General features: G+C 50.9%; 1 protein-coding gene across 2 annotated transcripts in view; it reads left to right on the top strand.

The window, feature by feature from the left end:
- The window catches only part of CACNA1H (calcium voltage-gated channel subunit alpha1 H), a 161,569-nt gene that overhangs the window by 112,118 nt on the left and 30,685 nt on the right, over positions 1-18,766 (top strand). For both annotated transcript variants that reach the window (XM_048320802.1, XM_048320801.1), the window contains exons 11-24: positions 1,798-1,949; positions 3,010-3,195; positions 3,737-3,854; positions 5,367-5,522; positions 8,432-8,522; positions 11,337-11,545; positions 13,246-13,677; positions 14,359-14,459; positions 14,815-14,938; positions 15,057-15,125; positions 15,235-15,419; positions 17,252-17,378; positions 17,687-17,812; positions 18,305-18,394. In XM_048320802.1, coding sequence (XP_048176759.1) covers positions 1,798-1,949; positions 3,010-3,195; positions 3,737-3,854; positions 5,367-5,522; positions 8,432-8,522; positions 11,337-11,545; positions 13,246-13,677; positions 14,359-14,459; positions 14,815-14,938; positions 15,057-15,125; positions 15,235-15,419; positions 17,252-17,378; positions 17,687-17,812; positions 18,305-18,394 — 2,166 coding nt within the window. The remainder of the gene's footprint in view (positions 1-1,797; positions 1,950-3,009; positions 3,196-3,736; positions 3,855-5,366; positions 5,523-8,431; positions 8,523-11,336; positions 11,546-13,245; positions 13,678-14,358; positions 14,460-14,814; positions 14,939-15,056; positions 15,126-15,234; positions 15,420-17,251; positions 17,379-17,686; positions 17,813-18,304; positions 18,395-18,766) is intronic.

Below are 18,766 nucleotides of genomic sequence, written 5' to 3'. Positions count from 1 at the left end.
AGCTCTCAGTCTGTGCCTGCAGGGACACGAGACTTTAATGAGTTATTTTGCTCCTTGTCAAGAATTCCCTCGTCCAACCCCGCCCGGGGGGACCCTGAACGTGCCAGGTCCTGACAGAGAGCTCGGGGACGCTGCCAGCACAGTGTCCTGTCACCACTGTGGCCTGGAGCGGGACAGCCTGGGAGCCTGCAGGGCTATTTTAGGATCAGTCTCTGTGGAGAGCTGGTTAAATTCCATCCCAGAGCAGCCCTGAGCCTCAGCTGGGTTGTTGGTTTTTTTTTTTTTTTTTGCCTCTCTTTTATTTTGGCATCATGAGGGAAAGGAATAGGATGGATGAGCTCTGACTGATGTGAGGGAATCGGGCCCTGCTGCTCAGGTGCTGGCTGGAGACTAAAGAGCCCAACATTTGCCAGTCCTTCTGCCGGTATCCCGTGGCAATTGGAGTGCATGGATTAGAACCAGGAGCTCTGAGTGCTCTTCCCCCTGGATAAATGGGTGAGCAGCAGACAGACGATTGCAGGGAGTCATTTAGCAGTGAGTGATGGCTCATTAGCAGCCCACGGGCTGGAGGGGATGTGTGGGCTCCTCCTGAATCCCGGTTAACTCCTTCATCCTCTCCTTCCTCTGCCGGGGTTTGGATTTGCAGTGTGGAGTTCAACGTGATGGTGCCACAGTGTTAGAGCAGTTTCTCCTTAGAGCCTCAAATAGTGCGACAACATCCCCAAAAAGGGTCAATTTTTACCCCCCTAACGAGAGATGGGGAATAAAGGAAATGATTATCAATCCAGGAGATGAGTCAGACATAAAAAACTCACCTTTTCCCAGACAATGTTATTACACTGAGGAAAAGGAAATGAAAAAGACTCGTTTTGTCTGGCACAAGAGCAGGCCTGGAACGAGCAATGCTCATTGCAGAGCCTGGTGCCATTGGAAGGAGCAGCTCCAGCGAGTGAGCAGATCAATGCCACCTTTTCCCATCTGTCCGTGCCCCGTTTGGGAGCCTGGGCACTGGGCAGGCTTTGCTGCACCTCCCAAGAAAGGAATGGAACATCTCTGGCTCTATCTGGAAACAAGGTTGGAGCCCAAGGGAATGTGGTGCTGGGATAGAGGAGGGGCATGGAAAAATCGTGGATTTGAGCTGTATTAAGTCTTGTACACTCAGAGAAACCAACACTGATCCTGGCTGGAATCCTGACACTCAGGGCAGTGCTGCTGTCACTTAAAATCTGCTGGTTTTAGGAAAACCCATTTTGGGGTTTTGGGGACAATTTCCAAAGGGACATAAATACCTCGAGAGACACAAAAATATTGATCCCACTGACTTGAAGTGGTATTTTTTTTCCAAATTCTCTTTGGAAGAAAATGGCTTTATTTTAATGAATAGAGCTGTGCTGATATTGCTGTATCCAAACCAGTATTCCTGGTTTGGCTGTAGCAGCAGCCATAAAGTTCTGCTGGAGTTAGTGCCGTGCAAGCAGACCGATCCATGGGAATCCAGGCACATAAGTCATTCCAGCCATGCCCTGGCTAATTCCATCTTGGAACAATGAACAAGCCCTCTCCTTTGCATAGCTTGAATTATTTTGGATTGGGCACAGTTGTTCTCCAGCTGCTCCAGAACTGGGCTGGGATCCTGTGATTCCAGTAAAACTCACAGGGACTCTCCACGAGGTTTATCTGCTGTTCCCTCAGACATTTATCTTTCTCCATGGCTTTCCAGAAGGAGCACAAATCCCAGCGGGAGGAACATTCCCGCCTTTCCCGTTTTCTCTGACCACGTTGCCTTTCTGCCCATAGCCAGATGAGCTGACCAACGCCTTGGAGATCAGCAACATCGTCTTCACCAGCATGTTTGCCCTGGAGATGCTCCTGAAACTCCTGGCCTTTGGAATCTTTGGCTACATCAAGAACCCCTACAACATCTTCGACGGGATCATCGTGGTCATCAGGTCACTGTCGGTCCTTTCCCCAGCGTGGCTTTGCCGCTGAGGGCTCAGACGGGTTGGGGAGCAGGATAGGGATCAGAGGTGACGTTCCACGTGTTCATCCAGGGTTGGGATGTGCTGTGGTTGTGCTGGCCTTTGAGAATCCTGTCCTTGGGAGGGCCATCCAAAGTAAATGGACCTGGAGAGCAAAGTCTATTTATGCCACACATCTGGCACCGGGGTGGATTTTCCACTGAAGTGCAGCGTGGCTGGTCCTGGGAAAGGAGTTGTGTGAGAGTCCATATCCCAGCAGCGTGTCCTCCCTCTCCCAAATTATCCCAGCTCGGCTGGAATTGGCCGAGCAGGAGGGGAAGGGAGGGCCGTGTTCCGCTGTGCTCTCCAGGGGACACTGTCCCAGCCTAAACGGGGGGTGCCACAGCATGGGAGCCACACCCCTGTGCTGGGATCCTTTCTGACCAGCCCTCAATCAGTCATTTGGGACAAAGAATTCCAGGGACACAGAGGTGTAAACCTGGAGAGTGCCCTCAGCACATCCCTTTGATTCAGACAAGGGAGGAGCACTCAAGGTTCAGAACAAAGGTCGTGGTGTGGCCTGATCGAGCCAAACCCCCCAAAACATCCCTCGGGATGTTCTAAAGGGAGATAAACACCTCAAGAGACACGAAACTATTGATCCCACTGACTTTAAGTGGTATTTGTTTCCCTAATTCTCTGAAGAGATGTTGGAAGAAACACACTTTGTTTTAATGAGCAGAGCTGTGCTGATATTCCTAAGTCACAGGAATGGATATTCCTGGGGCAAAACTGTGATCCACCTTATTGTAGTGGTGCAGCCTAGCAGGAGACATGGAGAACTCCCAAAAAAAGGGAATTAAGGAGGGAATTTAAAGCAAAACCAGCTGTAGAGGAGATAAGCTGTATCACGAGGGGCGCAACCGCACAGCTGGGGAGCGAAGGTGCTTTTCCAGAAGCAGGAGAGGAGCAGGAAAAGGGGCGATTCCTGGAGGGAAGCAGCTGCCTGGAGCAGAGCTGGTCCTAGCGGGTTGTCGCCGTGTCCCCGCAGTGTCTGGGAGATCATCGGGCAGTCGGACGGGGGCCTGTCCGTGCTCCGGACGTTCCGGCTGCTCCGCGTGCTGAAGCTGGTGCGCTTCATGCCCGCCCTGCGCCGCCAGCTCGTGGTGCTCATGAAGACCATGGACAACGTGGCCACCTTCTGCATGCTGCTCATGCTCTTCATCTTCATCTTCAGGTACTCCTTCAGCCGGCAGCTCTTCCTCGAGGCGTTGTTCCGCTGAAGGGATGCGTGGGTGGGGACAGGGACACGCCGCCTGTGGGGGGGAAGTGCTCACAATGGGATATTCACCCCTTTCCAGCCTGTTTTTCATGGAATACCGTCATTCCAGAGTCAATGAAGGACACAAATGGGCAGTAATTGCCCCTCAGAGGATCCTGAGCTGTGCCTGTCACTGACTGGACCCTACCAGTGTTAGATTTGGGATGGAAGTTGTGCAGACCCCAAGATTTCTGTCTGTTTGACCCCCTAATGGCCCTCAGGATCCTTTGCTTGGAAACCAGGGAGCTGGCAACATGGTTTGTCATTTCTCCAGACAAAGGAAATCCTGGATTTGCCTTCAGTGCAGACAACTGGAATGAAATGTGAGGCAGGAGAACCAAACTGCAGGGTCAGAAAAACACTGGGAGTGGAAAAGTATCCATAAAACCCCTGCAATCCTCCCAGCAGCCACGTTTCACCCACGTGTTTCTCCCATCTCCCTCTTTCCCCACTCCAGCATCCTTGGCATGCACCTTTTTGGATGCAAGTTCAGCCTGAAAACCGACACGGGAGACACAGTTCCAGACAGGAAGAATTTTGATTCCTTACTCTGGGCCATCGTGACTGTGTTCCAGGTAAGCTCTGGGTCCTCGGGGACATTTTAAGGGAGAGCATGAGGAGCTTTTATTGCACAAAAGTCTTCCAGGAGGTGTCAAACTTGGAGTGAAGCAGCACTGTAGAGTTATTAGGGCAGAGATGGCGTTTCGGGGTCTAAAAGCCCTGATGGAGAAGAAATCTACTCAAAATCAGCGCTGTCCATATCTCTTATCAGTAAAAGGAAAGTCTGAGGAGGGAATTCATCCTTGTTTTCCTCTCTGCTGCCCATCCTGCTCCTGCTCTGCAGATCCGTCTCCTTCACTGTCCCCAAAATGCCCTTTGCAAACCATTCTGTGTAACTGGGAGTGACAAATCCCCTCACAAATCAGAGCTGGAGGTACTGGGAAAGCCTTGATATAAAAAATTGTGTTTTCTCTGCATCCAGGTTCTGCTTTGTGCCTGAAATTCCTGGCGGGTCCCACAGCAGAGGAATCAGCTGCCATTTTGAGGGTCTTTTAAACATAAAGATTAGACTTTTGTGTTTCAAAGCTCAGGCTTTAGAATCTGAGTGCAACAAGTGGAAATAAAGTTTGTAAAGGCAGAGTAGGTGCTCAGCCCAGTGTCACTCAGAAATCCAGAGCCTTCACTGTGGAGAGAAATTCTTACGGAGGAACAAGGACAAATCAGCCCCAGCCTCAGAGGTTCCCGTTTTTCCCTTCCCAACACACAGATTGCTGCATTTCTCCTACCAATCCCTTGGGAAATGCAGCTGGCACGGAGCACGAGGGCTCAGTCCTGTGTCCCAGGAAGGTTATTGAGCAGCATGACTCAGTGCAGCACTGCTGTCCCCAAAGCCACCTTGGTTCAGGGGGTTTGAGGCCATTTTCATTGCAAGAATTAATGTGGAACATGAGCCTGTCATCCATTTTTCTAAGGCCTCCAGGATTTTTGAGCTCCAGGGAAGCTGGAGAGTGGAAATCCCTGAGGGAGATTCCTCAGAGCAAGGCTTGGCAGTGATGGGTGTTTTTTGCCCAGTGTTTTTACCAAAAGGAAAGCACTTTGCTTCCCTGAGTTTCTGGAGCCACCCAATGTCATTTAATATCCTGTCCCTTACCCTTCCTTTCAGCTCCAGTTGTCTGCTAAAGAGCAGCCTGAAAGGAGACAAGATCTGTGGCCTCAGGTCTGTTATCTGCTTATGGTTATCAGAGGAGGCAATACCTCCATGAAATGATGGGATTAGGACAGTGCATCCTTCACGTTTGGCTATCTGGGATCTGAACCAGTCCTCTCTGGGCAGGGGAGTGCCAGACCTTCCCGCAGAGAGGGGAGGCTTGGCCAGGAGAGGTGCAAAGATCTAAATTAGGGGCATTTCTACAATGTGACCTGAAATCACATGCAAAGACCTAAATAAAGGCAATTTCTGCTGGCTCATCTCCTGAGCCCTGCGAGTGGTTTCGCTGGAAAGGTCAGAAGGAGAGGGAAAATGGCAGGATTTGCTGTGCACAGAGGAGTGGAGTCACTGAGGCTCTTCCCCTTCCCTTTCCCCGCAGATCCTCACGCAGGAGGACTGGAACGTAGTGCTGTACAACGGGATGGCCTCCACCTCCTCGTGGGCCGCCCTCTACTTCGTGGCCCTGATGACCTTTGGCAATTACGTGCTCTTCAACCTGCTGGTGGCCATCCTGGTGGAAGGATTCCAGGCAGAGGTGAGAGATCCAGGCAGAGGGAGGGGCAGAGAACTGACACACACATGTGGGGATGAGCCATGTCAGGGAAAACATCCACCCGTGCAGTCAGCCCGAAATGTGAACTTAAGGGGTGCCGATGATGGTGCTGGGCACGTGAAGCTCTTGTGAATCAATCTTTGCAGCCCTAAATTTAAATTTAAGGGGTGTAGATGATCTGTGCTGGGCACGTGAAGCTCTTGTGAATCCAGTCTTTGCAGTTAAAGCGCACTGGATGTGGGATGGGAATTGGGGGACCAGGACTTTGATCTTCTACACAGCCTGCTGTGTGATCTAGAAGGAATAATTTAGGATTAAGCTTAATCTCACCAAATCTCCTGTATATCCCGTGGTTTGTGTTTCTTTATGGTGGAACTCAGGCTTTCAATATATTTAAAAGTTTTATTAAAACCCAAAAAGACTAAATCGACTGGCTTCCCTTGATAAGGGGTGGGTACCTTGTCCTAAAAGGAAATCAGGGCTGCTAAGCAGGACTTTCCCCTCATGAAACCACCTGTGTGGTGGAAGTGCTCACAATGGGATATTTACCCCTTTCCAGCCTGTTTTTCATGGAATACCATCATTCCAGAGGAGAATGAAGGACTATGTGCTACACATGACTGCATATTCTGTGATTCCACATGTTCCAGCCAGTCCTAGTCCTGAGGACCGGGCAGGAGGAGACCTGGCTCTGAGTCCAGGCCTTTCCTTGGAACTCTGTCCCTTCTGGGATGTTTAAGGCCACGAGCACAGCTGTTTGAAAGCCGTTTCCAGGTTCCTAACGTGAAATTCCCAGATATTTAGGATGATGCTTTAAGGCAGAAGTTTCCTCTGCTCAGCAGCCTGGCAGCCCGCAGGGAGCTTAGCAGGGAACAGATCTCATTCCTCCCCTGCCCTCTGGGAGGTTGAACCTCCTGCTGATGTGAAGCCAGAGCTGGGCAGAACTCTCTGAGTGCCTGATTACCCCTCCAGACAAATGGCTGTGGTTTCACTGCTCAGCCCTAATGGCTCCTTTCAGAGCTGTTATGGACCAGGATTTAAATGTGTGTAAGCTCTGCTTTTCCAGGCCTGGCTTATTCACCCCACGCTGCCTCCCCAAATGCTGGCAACCACAGGCATGACATTTGCAGGGCACATTTTGCTCTCCACTCCCATTTATTATCAAACCTGACATCAGGCCTGTGGGCTCGGCGCTCATCTCAGGGAGAGGAATTACAGAAAAGCCTTCTCTGGGCTGCGTTTCAGCTCCCAGGGCTCCTCTCAAGCCTTGCACTGAGAAATCATGGAATCCTGGGGTGGTTTTGGTTGGAAGGGACTTTAAAGGCCTGGTTCCAACCCCCTGCCCTGGGCAGGGAACCTTCTGCCGAGCCAGGCTGCTCTGGTTGCAAACCAAAGAAGAATTCTCAGTGGAGCTGGGTTTTCTTTTGTTATCTCTGGTTCCCTTGCTACGTTGGGAATGCGGCAGAATTCTTGTTTTGACCTCTTTGACTTTGCCCTCTGACAGGGCTGCTCTGAGCAGTCACAGGAGTCTCTGAGGAGAATTTCTCCTCCATTTGCTCAGGTGTTTCTTTTATTTATCTGGAGAGGGACTCCTGGGAGATTTGTGCAGCTGAGAGCTGCTCTCAACTCAGAACCATCAGCAGGGTTTCAGCAAGGACACTAAAAATTGTCCTGTGAACCATAGCACAGGCTCTCAGCCTGATTCCAGGTCCTGCTCTGCCTCTGGAGCAAGTTTGCCAGCAATTTTCCTAGAAGAGAACAGACTTAAATGGCCACAAACCCATTTGTAGTACATTTGTGCTTAGCACAAGTAGCCAGACTTCAAACAGGGCCATAATTGCGTATTTGTGCTTACACCGTTCCCATGTCACTTTGAAACCTCCCCTGGAGCTGCTCTGGGAGAGCAGACAAACCTTCCAAAATGGTGCAGATCTTTCATCTACTCCGCACTGGTGGTTCTGCTCTGAAACAGAGAAGATGAATCAGGGAGCTCGAGCCTTTCAGTCATCCTGGCTGCAGCGCTCGGCAATAAATCACAGACAAAATGAAGCTCACTGCCACTTCAGCACCGTGTCTCTGGAAGCCGTGGGGATTTGTTCAGGCACCAGGCAAGGAACTGTGCTCCTTTTTCTGGGATCAGCTCTTTAATCCAGCCATTTGCTATCAATTTGCACAGATTTCTGCAGTCCTGAGGAATCCGGCCAGAGTCCTGCTGATATTCTGCTGGAATCCCTCCCCCTGCAAGGAGAACCTGAGGACGGCTCCTCTGTCCCAGGCTGATCATTTTTGGTAGCAGATATGTACAAAAGGGAAAATGAGCGGCACTGCCAGGAGGAAAGGCAGGGTGAGGGTGGCTGTTCCCTGTCCTGAGATGGTGCAGGGCTACCAGGCAAACTGGCCTCATTCCCTCTACCTCAAGTTGCCAAGAGATTTCCCAAAACAATCTGTTCCCAGCCAGCACGGAGGAAGCAAATCAGGGTTTCCAGATCTAAGTCAAACTTAAAGTGCTGTCAAATACAGACTTAAAACCCTCTGACATCCTTTGACATCAAACCCAAAGTGCTTTCAGTTGGGATTACAGAGAGTGCAAACAAGGAACCCCACCCTGCCAGGCTTTTCAGTCATTCCTGCAATTCCAGCTGCTCTGGGATGTTTTCCCCTGGGATCTGCTCTTCCAAGAGGCTGGAGCAGTGTACAGGGATGTGCTGACAGCCACAGCATCATCCTGTCTGTCCCAGTTCCCAAATGAGTGAAAACAAGGAAGAGGGACTTGCCTGGGATCATTCCAGAGGGAATTTGGCTTCAACCAACCACAGGGAGCAGAGGCAGCTCTGAGCTGCTGAGGAACCCATATTAATTGGGTCTGTTAATTATCCTCCTCCTCTCTGCAGGGAGATGCCAACAGGTCAGACACAGATGAGGACAAGACATCTGCCAACTTCGAGGATGAGTTTGAGAAGCTGAAAGACTTCCAAGCAACAGGTGGGCTTTTGTCTCTGCGTTTTCCTGGGAATCTGGGAGCTACAACTCTGCTTCCACATCTTCCCACAGCAAGTGGAAGAATCTGGTTTTTTTGGCAATTAATCTGATAGCTAAGTCACCAGAGCAGCTCTGCAAAGTGTAGGGGAAGCTAAATGAGTGCTGATATTTCCTTTAGACAGATGTTTTTCTAATTTAAACTTCCCCAAGAAATTTTTAGCTGCGTCTCATCCTTCCTCCTGCACCATTACCACAGAGTGCTTTGCTGACAGCAATGTTCTCACCCCACTTCTCGGCAGCTTTTCCAATCAATCATGTTCTCATCTGTTCCTTTTGGTTTCCCACACAAAATGCATTCGAGTGAGGTTTGATGGATGGAAAATGTTGCTGCTCATTTGTGCTCCACGGGGGCCTGGCAATTGATTTGAGAGAAGGCCCACACTGCACTGGTGTACCAAAACCATGGAATTGTAGGTGACAGCCTTCCCTTTGCAGCCAGAGGGGTGACAAGAAGGGATCACACATGTTAACAGTGAATGATGGTAAACAGGAGCCACTTCAGTTCCTGTTTCCTTTGATTCCCAGCTTGGGCTCTACTAGGATGCCTCCAAATGCTTCTAAAGCAGGATTCGTTTCGGCCACAGAAATGTTGATTGTGGGGAGCAGATGGAATTCAGCTGAGGAAGGGGCAGAATCATTTGTCAGGGAAGGTGAGGCAGAGCTGGATCACAAAGAGGTGATGGAGCTGCTCAGTCTGGAGATGAAGCAGCAAATCCCCAACACCAAGTGATCAAATGTCCCTTGCAAATGGTTGGGAAGGAGCCCACAGCACCAAATCTGCACCAGCTTCAAATAATGAGAGATTTCAGGAGGGAATAGATATTGTCACGTCTGCTCAGGCAACACAGAAATAGAAAACAGGGCTGAACGTGCTGTCAGGCCAAGTCCAGGGGTGACTGTGTGTCCCCATGAGCCTCAGAGGGGCCAGCTGGTTACTCGACAGCAAAAAGGTTTTAACAATTCCAGTGCAAAGCTCTTGGTGTGTAACACACACAGGGGCAGCAGGGTTGTGTACAGCAGATGAGCAAATTTTAGCTGAAATTTCCACCCTCACGGTGAACGACAGTGTTCCCATGGATTTCTGGGGTGCAGATCAGGGATTTGTGCACAAAGCAGCAGCTGAACAGATCCAATTAAAGCCAATTGTATTGCAAGAGCCCCCAGAGGAACAAACAGAGCCCTCACTTGGATTTCTCCCTGCAGACCCGAACTGCTTCCCTGCTGATCCTTCCCCCTCCTAAGGCTGATTCTGAATATCAGTTGATTTGTGACTTGCAGCCAGGATCCACTCAGCCTGGTAAAACAGGAGCTGGTTCAGCTCTAGTCTGGAGTTTGACACCAGCCTCTGTTACAGGACTCCACAGGGCTCGGGGTGTTAGGTCTGGCTTGGTTCAGTGGCAGTATTGGTTTTTGCTGCCTGTTCTTGCCATACAGCTAAAATAGTGGATTTTTGGGGTGTTGGGGAAGATGAAACAGGAAAGCCTTGGAAATATGATTGCCTGACAAAAGATTTTGGGAATATGAAAACTACAGGCAACATCGAAATGAAAGCCACTTTTGAAATACCAGGTCTTAGTTACTGAACAACTAGAAAACAATGGTATGGCCGACTGAAGGTAATCCCCTCTTGATGGAACAATACCCTCTGCTTGCAAACAGGTCCAAGGGTCAGAGCAGACCCTACTAGCTCAGCAGAAGGGGTCCAAAGAGTAGTTTTTAGAAGTTAAGATGTAACACTCTATGGTAATATAAGAACTCTTATAGGCTGTATGTAAATGCTATAGGATTTGTATCTTGTATTAGATTGGTTAGTGACAATTAGAATATTCAGTGCAGAAGATGATTTATTGTATTGTAACCAGGACTTCAGACATTCTCATTCTCACTTCTATTCATTCTCTCTTCTATTCATTCTCATTCCTCTTCTTCCACTTCCACTCTTGCTCCTACACTCTCTCTCTCTCTCTCTCACCCGTTTACTCTCTTGCTCTCTTGGGCCTGCTCAGAGCTGAGTCTACCAGCTCTGAGCAGTGCCCCAATACCCACGCCCTTTACAATAAACCGGCTGTGTCCCAAGACCTGCCTATAGAGATCTCTCGTCTCCATCCGTCACCGTCTACGTCCGGCCGTCCCGACAGGACCCCAGAACCCCCTTAACCTACATTGGGGTTGCCACAGTGCTCTGCCATTGGATTTCTGTGTTGTGGGTGGGGGTGTAAAAGCAGCTTCCATTTCCTGTCCTCAGTGTTTGCCTTCCCCGTGAGGGAACTTCAGGCACATTCCAAAGTCATACAAATCCCTGTGCAGCTCTGCATGACACAGACAGGAGGTGAACTTCCTAGGTGGAATTCAGCCTGGAAATTCTCTGCTAGCCCCAAAACTGTAATTCCACTCTCTAAATCCCAAGGAACAGAGAGCAAAACTTCCTGGAAGTGCTCAAGGCTCCAGGGCCTTGGAGCAACCTGATCTAGTGGGTGGCATCCCTGCCTGTGGAAGGGGACTTGGAATGAGGAGATGGGGTGAGACAGGATGAGATGATCTTCAAGGTCCCTTCCAAGCCAAGCCATTCTATAATTCCGTGGTTCCTTTGGAGGGCACTGAGTTCCCAAAGGCCCCTTAAGAGGTTGTGACGTTCACCTGCTGCCTTTCAACGCAGTGGGGGGAATCTCACTGCCCACAACTCCATTTGGCAGAGCTCCTGGAGGTCCCCAGGAGCAGTGTCCCCTCACGTGCTGTCCTCTGTCCCCTCCTGTGCAGAGATGAAGATGTACTCCCTGGCTGTCACCCCCAACGGGCACCTGGAGGGCAGGGGGGCCATGCCCCCGCCCATCATCATGCGCACGGCGGCCACCCCGATGCCCACCCCAAAGTGCTCCCCACACCTGGACTCCCTGCACGCCTTCGGGGACTCGAGGAGAGGCAGCAACGCCTCGCTGGAGCCCACGGGCTACGACCAGAAGTCCTTGGTAGGTTCTTGCGGCCAACAAGTCCCCCTCAGTGACACAGAGCACGGGGTCACAGGTCTTTGTTTCCAGGTCATGGGATGTTCTGGGGTGGAAGGGAGCCACAAGGATCAAGGGAATGGCCCTTACAGGGATTGATCCCACCAGTTTGGTGTTATCAGCACCCACTGAGCTCAGCTCAGGGTCATGGGAGACATTTGTCACAGACGTTGCTGGAAAATAAAACACAGGGTGATGGAGGTGGGAAATGTGTGGAAAGACGGGAGGAGAGCTGAGTCGGGGTGTGCAGTGCTGGGGCAGGGCAGTGACACAGAACAGCCAAGCACAGTGAGGGTGAAAAGGGAGCACAGGGATGTACCAGGACTCAGCGTTTTCCTGCCTGGTGCCTCTCTGGGAGCCCTTGCCAAACCATGCCACAGGAGAGACATAACCCTAGAGAAGGCATAAGTTCATGCAGTGACACCACTGACCCCCTCAGAGGAGGAGCAGGAATCTTTTCCAACCACACTGGCCATTGGGGATGTCTTGGAGAAGCTGCCAGGTGCTCCCGTGAGGATGGGACCTGTTTCCACCCTGGTGTTTTAGGGTTGTATCTTGAATTTACGCTGTGTCAGGGGGATGAAGCATTTTCTCTTGAGCTCTGGTTATGGTCCAGCAGCGCTTTTGGAGGGAAATCGAGGGAACAAGGGATGAGCTGCTGGATTGCACCAGAATCTGGCTGGAGCTGCTGCTCTGGCAGCTGTGCCTGCAGCAGGGGGGGCAGGAGGGCAGCTCTGTGCAAACAGGGAGCAGAGGCACCAGGCAAAGTGGATTTCTGCCGCTGTTCATCCGTCCCACTCCTCCGCTCCATAACTGCGAGATCATGTTCAAATCAAGGCAGCAGACCGTGAAGGCTCCTCACGCCGAGGCACAGCCACCATCCCCCTTGCTAAGCTGCTTAGTCAACCTATTGCCTTTGAAAAGAAAACAGAGATGACTGCTGTTTGCCTTGGGCTTTCATGGGATTGTGAGCTGCTGGAGAGGGATGTTCATCCTTCCAATCCTTTCCCGGGGAGCGCAGCGGTGCCACCAGCCCAAGGCAGATGAAGCAGTCAGGGGAGAGCTGGCTGGCACTGAGGAGGAGGAGGAAGGCAGTTTGTCTTGATTTGTGCTGGGAGGAAGCCATGGAGGGAAAAGGGAGTTTTCCTCCTGGCTTTTCTGACCTTAAGCTCCCTCATCCTGGGAATTACCTGGTACCTGCCCGAGTGCACGGACACGCGCTGAAATTTGTGTAGGAGAAACATTCACTCCACGTCCTCACCCAGCAAATGGAGGGAAAGTAATGGAAATAGGGGCACAATTCCCACCAGGCCCTTGGGTGACTCAGGTTCCCTTTGGAAGGCAGGGAAGTTGTGAGCTGAAAGCACTTGAAAGTGAGGCAAGAAAACATCAGTTCAGCAAAATGCCACTTATCAGTGTCTTTGGGTTCGTTTTTAATGGGGAGTGGATGTTGCCAGGACAGAGGGTTGGTGGCTGTGCTCCAGGTGTACTCCAGGAGCACCTTCAGTGTGGCCTTGGCCAGCTGCTCTCATCTCAAGGCTGGAACCAGAGCGGTGCAAAAACCGGGAAGGGGAGGACATGGCTTTCACCACTCTGGGCAAAACACCCCCAATCCTTTGGCTTCCTCCTGCAAACCACTCCTCCCACGTCTGCTTCTCTCTCAGTCCAGCCTTCGCAGCTCCCCCTGCGTCAACTGGGGCACCAGCAGCAACTGGGGCAGCCGCCGCTCAAGCTGGAACAGCCTGGGCAGGGCCCCGAGCCTCAAGAAGAAGAACCAGTCGGGAGAACGGGAGTCCCTGCTGTCCGGAGAGGGAAAAGGCAGCACGGACGATGACTCGGACGACGCCAAGTCCAGCACGCTCAGCCGGCCCTCGCTGCCCCGCCGGGCGGAATCCCTGGATTACCGCGGCTCCCTGGAGCTGCCCGAGCTGCTCCGGGTGCCCTCCGTGCGCCAGCTCGGCCTGGGGCCCGCGGCCCTGCTGCCCGCCGAGTTCCATGACTGCAATGGCAAGATGGGCCACGGCCCCGGAGAGTTCTTCCTGAGGGTGGATGGCCACAAGGAGGATGCCCTGGACTACGAGGATGACATGGAGGATGTGAGTCCTGCGGGAGTTGGGTGCTCGTGTTTTAAGTGGCTTTTCCATTCCTGGGAAGGATGGTTGAAAATCCAGCGTGGAAATGCGTTATCTCCTCAAGGCTAGGGTCGGGAATGGCGATCCTGAGCCAAGGGATGGGCCTTTACTTCTGAAAGATCCCTTTTTTAAGAGATCTTTTTTGGGCTGGGACATTGCAGTGGTGTCCCGTGAGGTAAAACTTCCTTTTTTCCAAAAATGCCTCATTTTTGGGCTGATTGGGATTGTCCCGCTGGCCCACGATGCCTCCAAAAATGAGCTGCAGACACAACAGGTGAATAGCTCTACTTACAGGAGCTGTTTGGTGTCATGAAAGCTCAAAAATCTAAAAAGAAATGTTTTCCACTTAACTTTTTGGTTGTTTGAGGCCTTTTGGGGTTTAAAACAACTCTGTATCTCAAAATTACTTGGGCCTAGAAGTCTTGCTTTGTCATGCCCATGTCCTCCCTTTTTCCACCCCTTTCCACCTTATTTTCTCAGACAGATGTGACAATGGCCACCACAGCTCTGTCCCAAAAGCTGTGACTGCCCACAGTCACAATGAAAAGCCATTTACTGCCCCCCTCCTTCCACAAAAACACTGTGAAAGTTGGAGAGGCAGGAAAATAAAAGAGGAAGAAAAGGTGTTTCCTCTTTTTTATCCAGAGTTATTGCTACCGGATCCGCAAAGCCCTGGAGCCCTACAAACCCCGCTGGTGCAAGACTCACGAGGACTGGTCCCTCTACTTGTTTTCCCCACAGAACAGGTAAGAAATTCCAGTGAAATTCCAGCCCAGCAGGTGTTTGAGGTGATGGAATACTGCATTCCTAGCGAGTCTCCCCTTGGGAAAAATCCTTCAGAGTTTTAGAAATCCAGTCCCTGATTTGGAGGTCACATTTTCTGTTCGGTGTGGGCAGAACTGTGTGGTTCACTCCATTGCTTCAGTGGCCTCACCAGCATTATTAATAATTAATAATTAATGATGATCATGGCCGAAGCTTGGGGAGATGCTGCCTCACCTCCTGGGCTGGTGCTGGTGGCACAGCTGCAGAAAGCTTTTGGGGAGGAGCCTATTCCTGAGCCAAACTTCTGAAGGATCTGTTTGTCCCACCTTGCTGCAGGTTCCGAGTGATGTGCCAGAAGGTCATTGCCCACAAAATGTTTGACCACGTGGTGCTGGTCTTTATCTTCCTCAACTGCATCACCATAGCTCTGGAGAGACCAGACATCGACCCCCTGAGCACGGTGAGAGGCATTTCCTTCCTCCGGCCACCATCCAGGTCTTCATCTCCTCAGGACCAGACCCTGCAAGATAAATGTTGGGTTTCTAACTTGCCTCTCTTTGTTGTTCTGTGCTTTCCAGGAAAGGATATTCCTGAGTGTCTCTAATTACATCTTCACTGCCATCTTTGTGGCTGAAATGATGGTTAAGGTAATTAGAACTCCATCCCACGGCTCAGAGCAAATTCTGGCAAAGACCAGCCCGTGCCAGAGTTACGATCTGGGTGAAGATTTCAATGTCTCCCTTCTCCTGGCTGCAGGTGGTGGCCCTTGGCTTTTTCTCTGGGGAGAACACCTACCTGCAGAGCAGCTGGAACGTCCTGGATGGAGTCCTGGTCTTTGTATCCATCATTGACATCATCGTGTCCATGGCATCAGCAGGAGGAGCCAAAATCCTGGGAGTCCTTCGTGTGTTGAGGCTTCTGCGGACCCTGAGACCTCTGCGGTACGCGCTGATAAATCAGAGCGTGGGGGAAATGCACAAGGGCTTGCTTAACAAGACGAAAAACTGAAATACAGCACGGGTAGGAGCATCTTTGGGGAGCTCTAAACTCAGTGAGAAACTGTTTGAAAACAGTGAAATGAATTCCAATTCATCTTCTCCAGCTTGGATACGAGCGGCTGGAGTTTGGAGTGAGTGCAGTCAGAGCCTCCTCCACACTGCATTTTTATCAGCCCTTTCCAAATCACTCTGGCTCCTTCTTCAGCTGCACAACCTCCCAGGCATTCCCCAGCAAAGAGGGATTTGCAGTTGAACAGGTGCTGATGAGGATTTGATAAGCTCCAGCGTCCTTCCCTGCTCTCCTGAGCCTGCCAAATATCCCTGCATAGCAGCTCCTCCCTGAGCAAGGCAGAGGAGGGCAGAGCTTCGGTGTTTGGGAACAGGAGTAAAGTTCATTTGTGTTTTGGTTGTGATTGTGCAGTAACAAAGAGTGAGAATGCTTGGGGGGGTTGTATCAGCTCCTGTTGTGGTTTTGTCCGGCTTGGCAAGAACCAGGAGCCTTTTTTTACTGAAATTTCAGGGGAATGAGACAGTCACCTCCAAAAACCCGTGAACTTTCTGGGACAAAGCTGTGCTTGTGGGAGTGATAGGAAGAGGGAATCTTTTAGACCTCAAGAACAACAGCTCTTTGTGCTCTGTGCCACCTTAGTGACAAGTTAGTCGGTGTTTCTGACTCCTCTCTGTTCTGCTGGTGGCATCAGGGTCCCCAGGACACCCTGGACAAGTGACCCTGTGTGACCCACATAAGTGGGAACAGAATTGAGGGCACAGGCAGTTCATAAGGAAAGGGAAGTAGGAAAGAGGGAATTGGTCTTTGAGAATAACTAGGCCAGATCCTATGAATAGAAAGGAATTCATCACCTCTCACCACGGCACAGGATGGCTCCAGGGACCATTCCTAACACTTTGGAGGTGCAGTTCAGTCTCCACATGATTTCTCTCAAACAAGACCCTGTGGAAATGCTGCAGCACAAAACTCTTTTCTCTGGGCTTGGCAGGCACAAGGCATCATCATCGGTGTGAGCTGCAGCTCCCTGCAAGGACTCACCCTCCACAGGCCCCTCCCAAAAACAGCTTTGATGTTCTCCAGGCAAAACTCCCACCTTGCCCTTCCCAGGAAAGCTTGGCTTGGGCTGGTTCCACTCACACATCCCAGGGGACAGCAGTGCATTCCCCAGGCTCTCCTCCAGGAAAGCAACGCTCCTGTTCTTCATAACACCCAAAACCTGCCTCAGAGCACACCAGGAAGCTGCTTCCCAACGGGATTGACCCTTTGGCTGTGGAGCTGTTGATCACAGGCTCCTGTTAGCTACGAGCCAGTTCAGGAACTCATTAGGAAACAAATTGGAATTACTCTGTTTGGAAAGTTGTCATGGCCACTACTGCAGAAGGAGCACCAGACATGCTCTCCAGTCCTGCTGGGAAGCTGTTCACATGTTGGGAGAGGAAGGAGGATCCTGCCTGTGTCCCTGGGCTGGGATCAGAGCCCTTGCAGGGATCACTCCCCTGGACTGAGGTACAAACACCCCAGCGGGGGAACTCTGAGATCCTGCCCATAGGGAGTCTCCCCTCCTCACTCTGCCCAGCTGTCACTCCTTGGATTCCATCTGATGTGACTGGGAACGTTCTGGTGGTCTGAAGAAGTCCCTGATTGTCTCTGAGTGCTGCCTGCAGGTGGAGGAGGGTTGTGCCAGCTTCAGAGAGCAGACAAGAAGCAGCTCGGTGATAACAGAACAATTAAAAGCTTCGTTGTCTTGTCGTTTTTTTTTTTCCAGAGTCATCAGCAGAGCCCCAGGTCTGAAGCTGGTGGTGGAAACCTTGATCTCCTCCTTGAGGCCTATTGGGAATATTGTTCTCATCTGCTGTGCTTTCTTCATCATCTTTGGGATTTTAGGGGTCCAGGTAGAGTATTTCCCTCCCCGTGGCTGCCTCTAAGCAACTGCTGCAGAAGAGAAGCTGCTTTTCTCACCTGCTGGGTTGAGGTGGAAATAATGAGCTGAAATACCTCCAAAGGAAGATTTCAGCTGGGGAAGAAGAGCCAGGCTTTAGGAGAAAGGGTGGGGTTGGCACCTGCTCCCAGCAAGGATCTCGGGATTAGGAGATGAACCTAATGATGAACTCCTCTAAAGGAATGAAAGATAAATCAGACTTTTTAAAGCTGCTTGGGTTTTGTTCATTTTTTTTTTTTTAATTTGTGTTCTCAAATGCAGCTTTTTAAAGGCAAGTTCTACTACTGTGATGGCCCTGATGTCAAAAACATCACCACGAAGGCCGACTGCACCAACGCTCACTACAAATGGGTCCGGAGGAAGTACAACTTCGACAATTTGGGGCAGGTAAAGTCCTCCCTGCAGGGATTTTCAGGGCCAGCTTTTCATGAATGTACACTTAAAATGTGTGGCTTCAGGAGGGCGTGGAACCTCCATCATAGGAATTTTCCAGAATTAGTGTTGCAATCATCTATCAATGGGTTGATACTTGCACGTGGTGATCCTAGAGTTCTTTTCCATCCTCAGTCATTCTATGACTTTATCTGGAAATCTCTGTCTTTTGCTCTAAATGACTAAAAATGGATCAGATCAACACTTGGTCTCTTGCTGAGGTTGTGCAGTTCGTTGTTTTCAGGAGTGTTGTCCTGAAGCCACTGCTCTGGGATGCAACCCCTCAGCTGCCCCTTTTAGCCTCGCGATTTCTTGCTGTTCTGTTTGCAAATGAATAAAATAAGGTGCTTCCTTCTGGCTGAAAAGCAGGCCAGGCCACAGGAGGAGCTGGGAGTTTCCTCTCTGGGGACTGAAAGGCAAGACCAACCTCTTCTGTCCGTTTTCCAGGCCCTGATGTCCCTGTTTGTCCTCTCCTCCAAGGATGGCTGGGTGAACATCATGTACGATGGGCTGGACGCCGTGGGCATTGACCAACAGGTACCTGTCCTGCAGAGCCCAGCTGTGCTGCTCTCTCGAGCCTCAGGCCTGGGCGATCCAGGGTTTTTCAAGTCTCAGGAAGGAGCAGAGCTGTAGAACCTCCTCGAGGTCCCAGTTACCCATTGAGCTGCCAAAGTTTTCCACTCCTTGGAGTTGCTTTTCCAGTGGCTGTAGTACAGGCAAGGTCTAATGGGGTTTTGAATTAGAATGAGGGTATTTGAGGATGGGAAACCACCAGAAGTGTTGTGCAAGAGACATTCAGTTTGTGAGTTAGGTGGCATTTTCCGTGGGAAGTCAAGTCTCCCATGAGTAGGACCCACACGGAGCCACAGTAACACTTTGGACCTAATTTCCCCCACTTCTGAAGATCTG

This window comes from Corvus hawaiiensis, chromosome 16 (genome assembly GCF_020740725.1).
Source record: "Corvus hawaiiensis isolate bCorHaw1 chromosome 16, bCorHaw1.pri.cur, whole genome shotgun sequence".
NCBI lineage: Eukaryota > Metazoa > Chordata > Aves > Passeriformes > Corvidae > Corvus > Corvus hawaiiensis.
The sequence above is the reverse complement of the archived record's forward strand: the minus strand, read 5'-3'. Positions and strand labels throughout refer to the sequence as shown.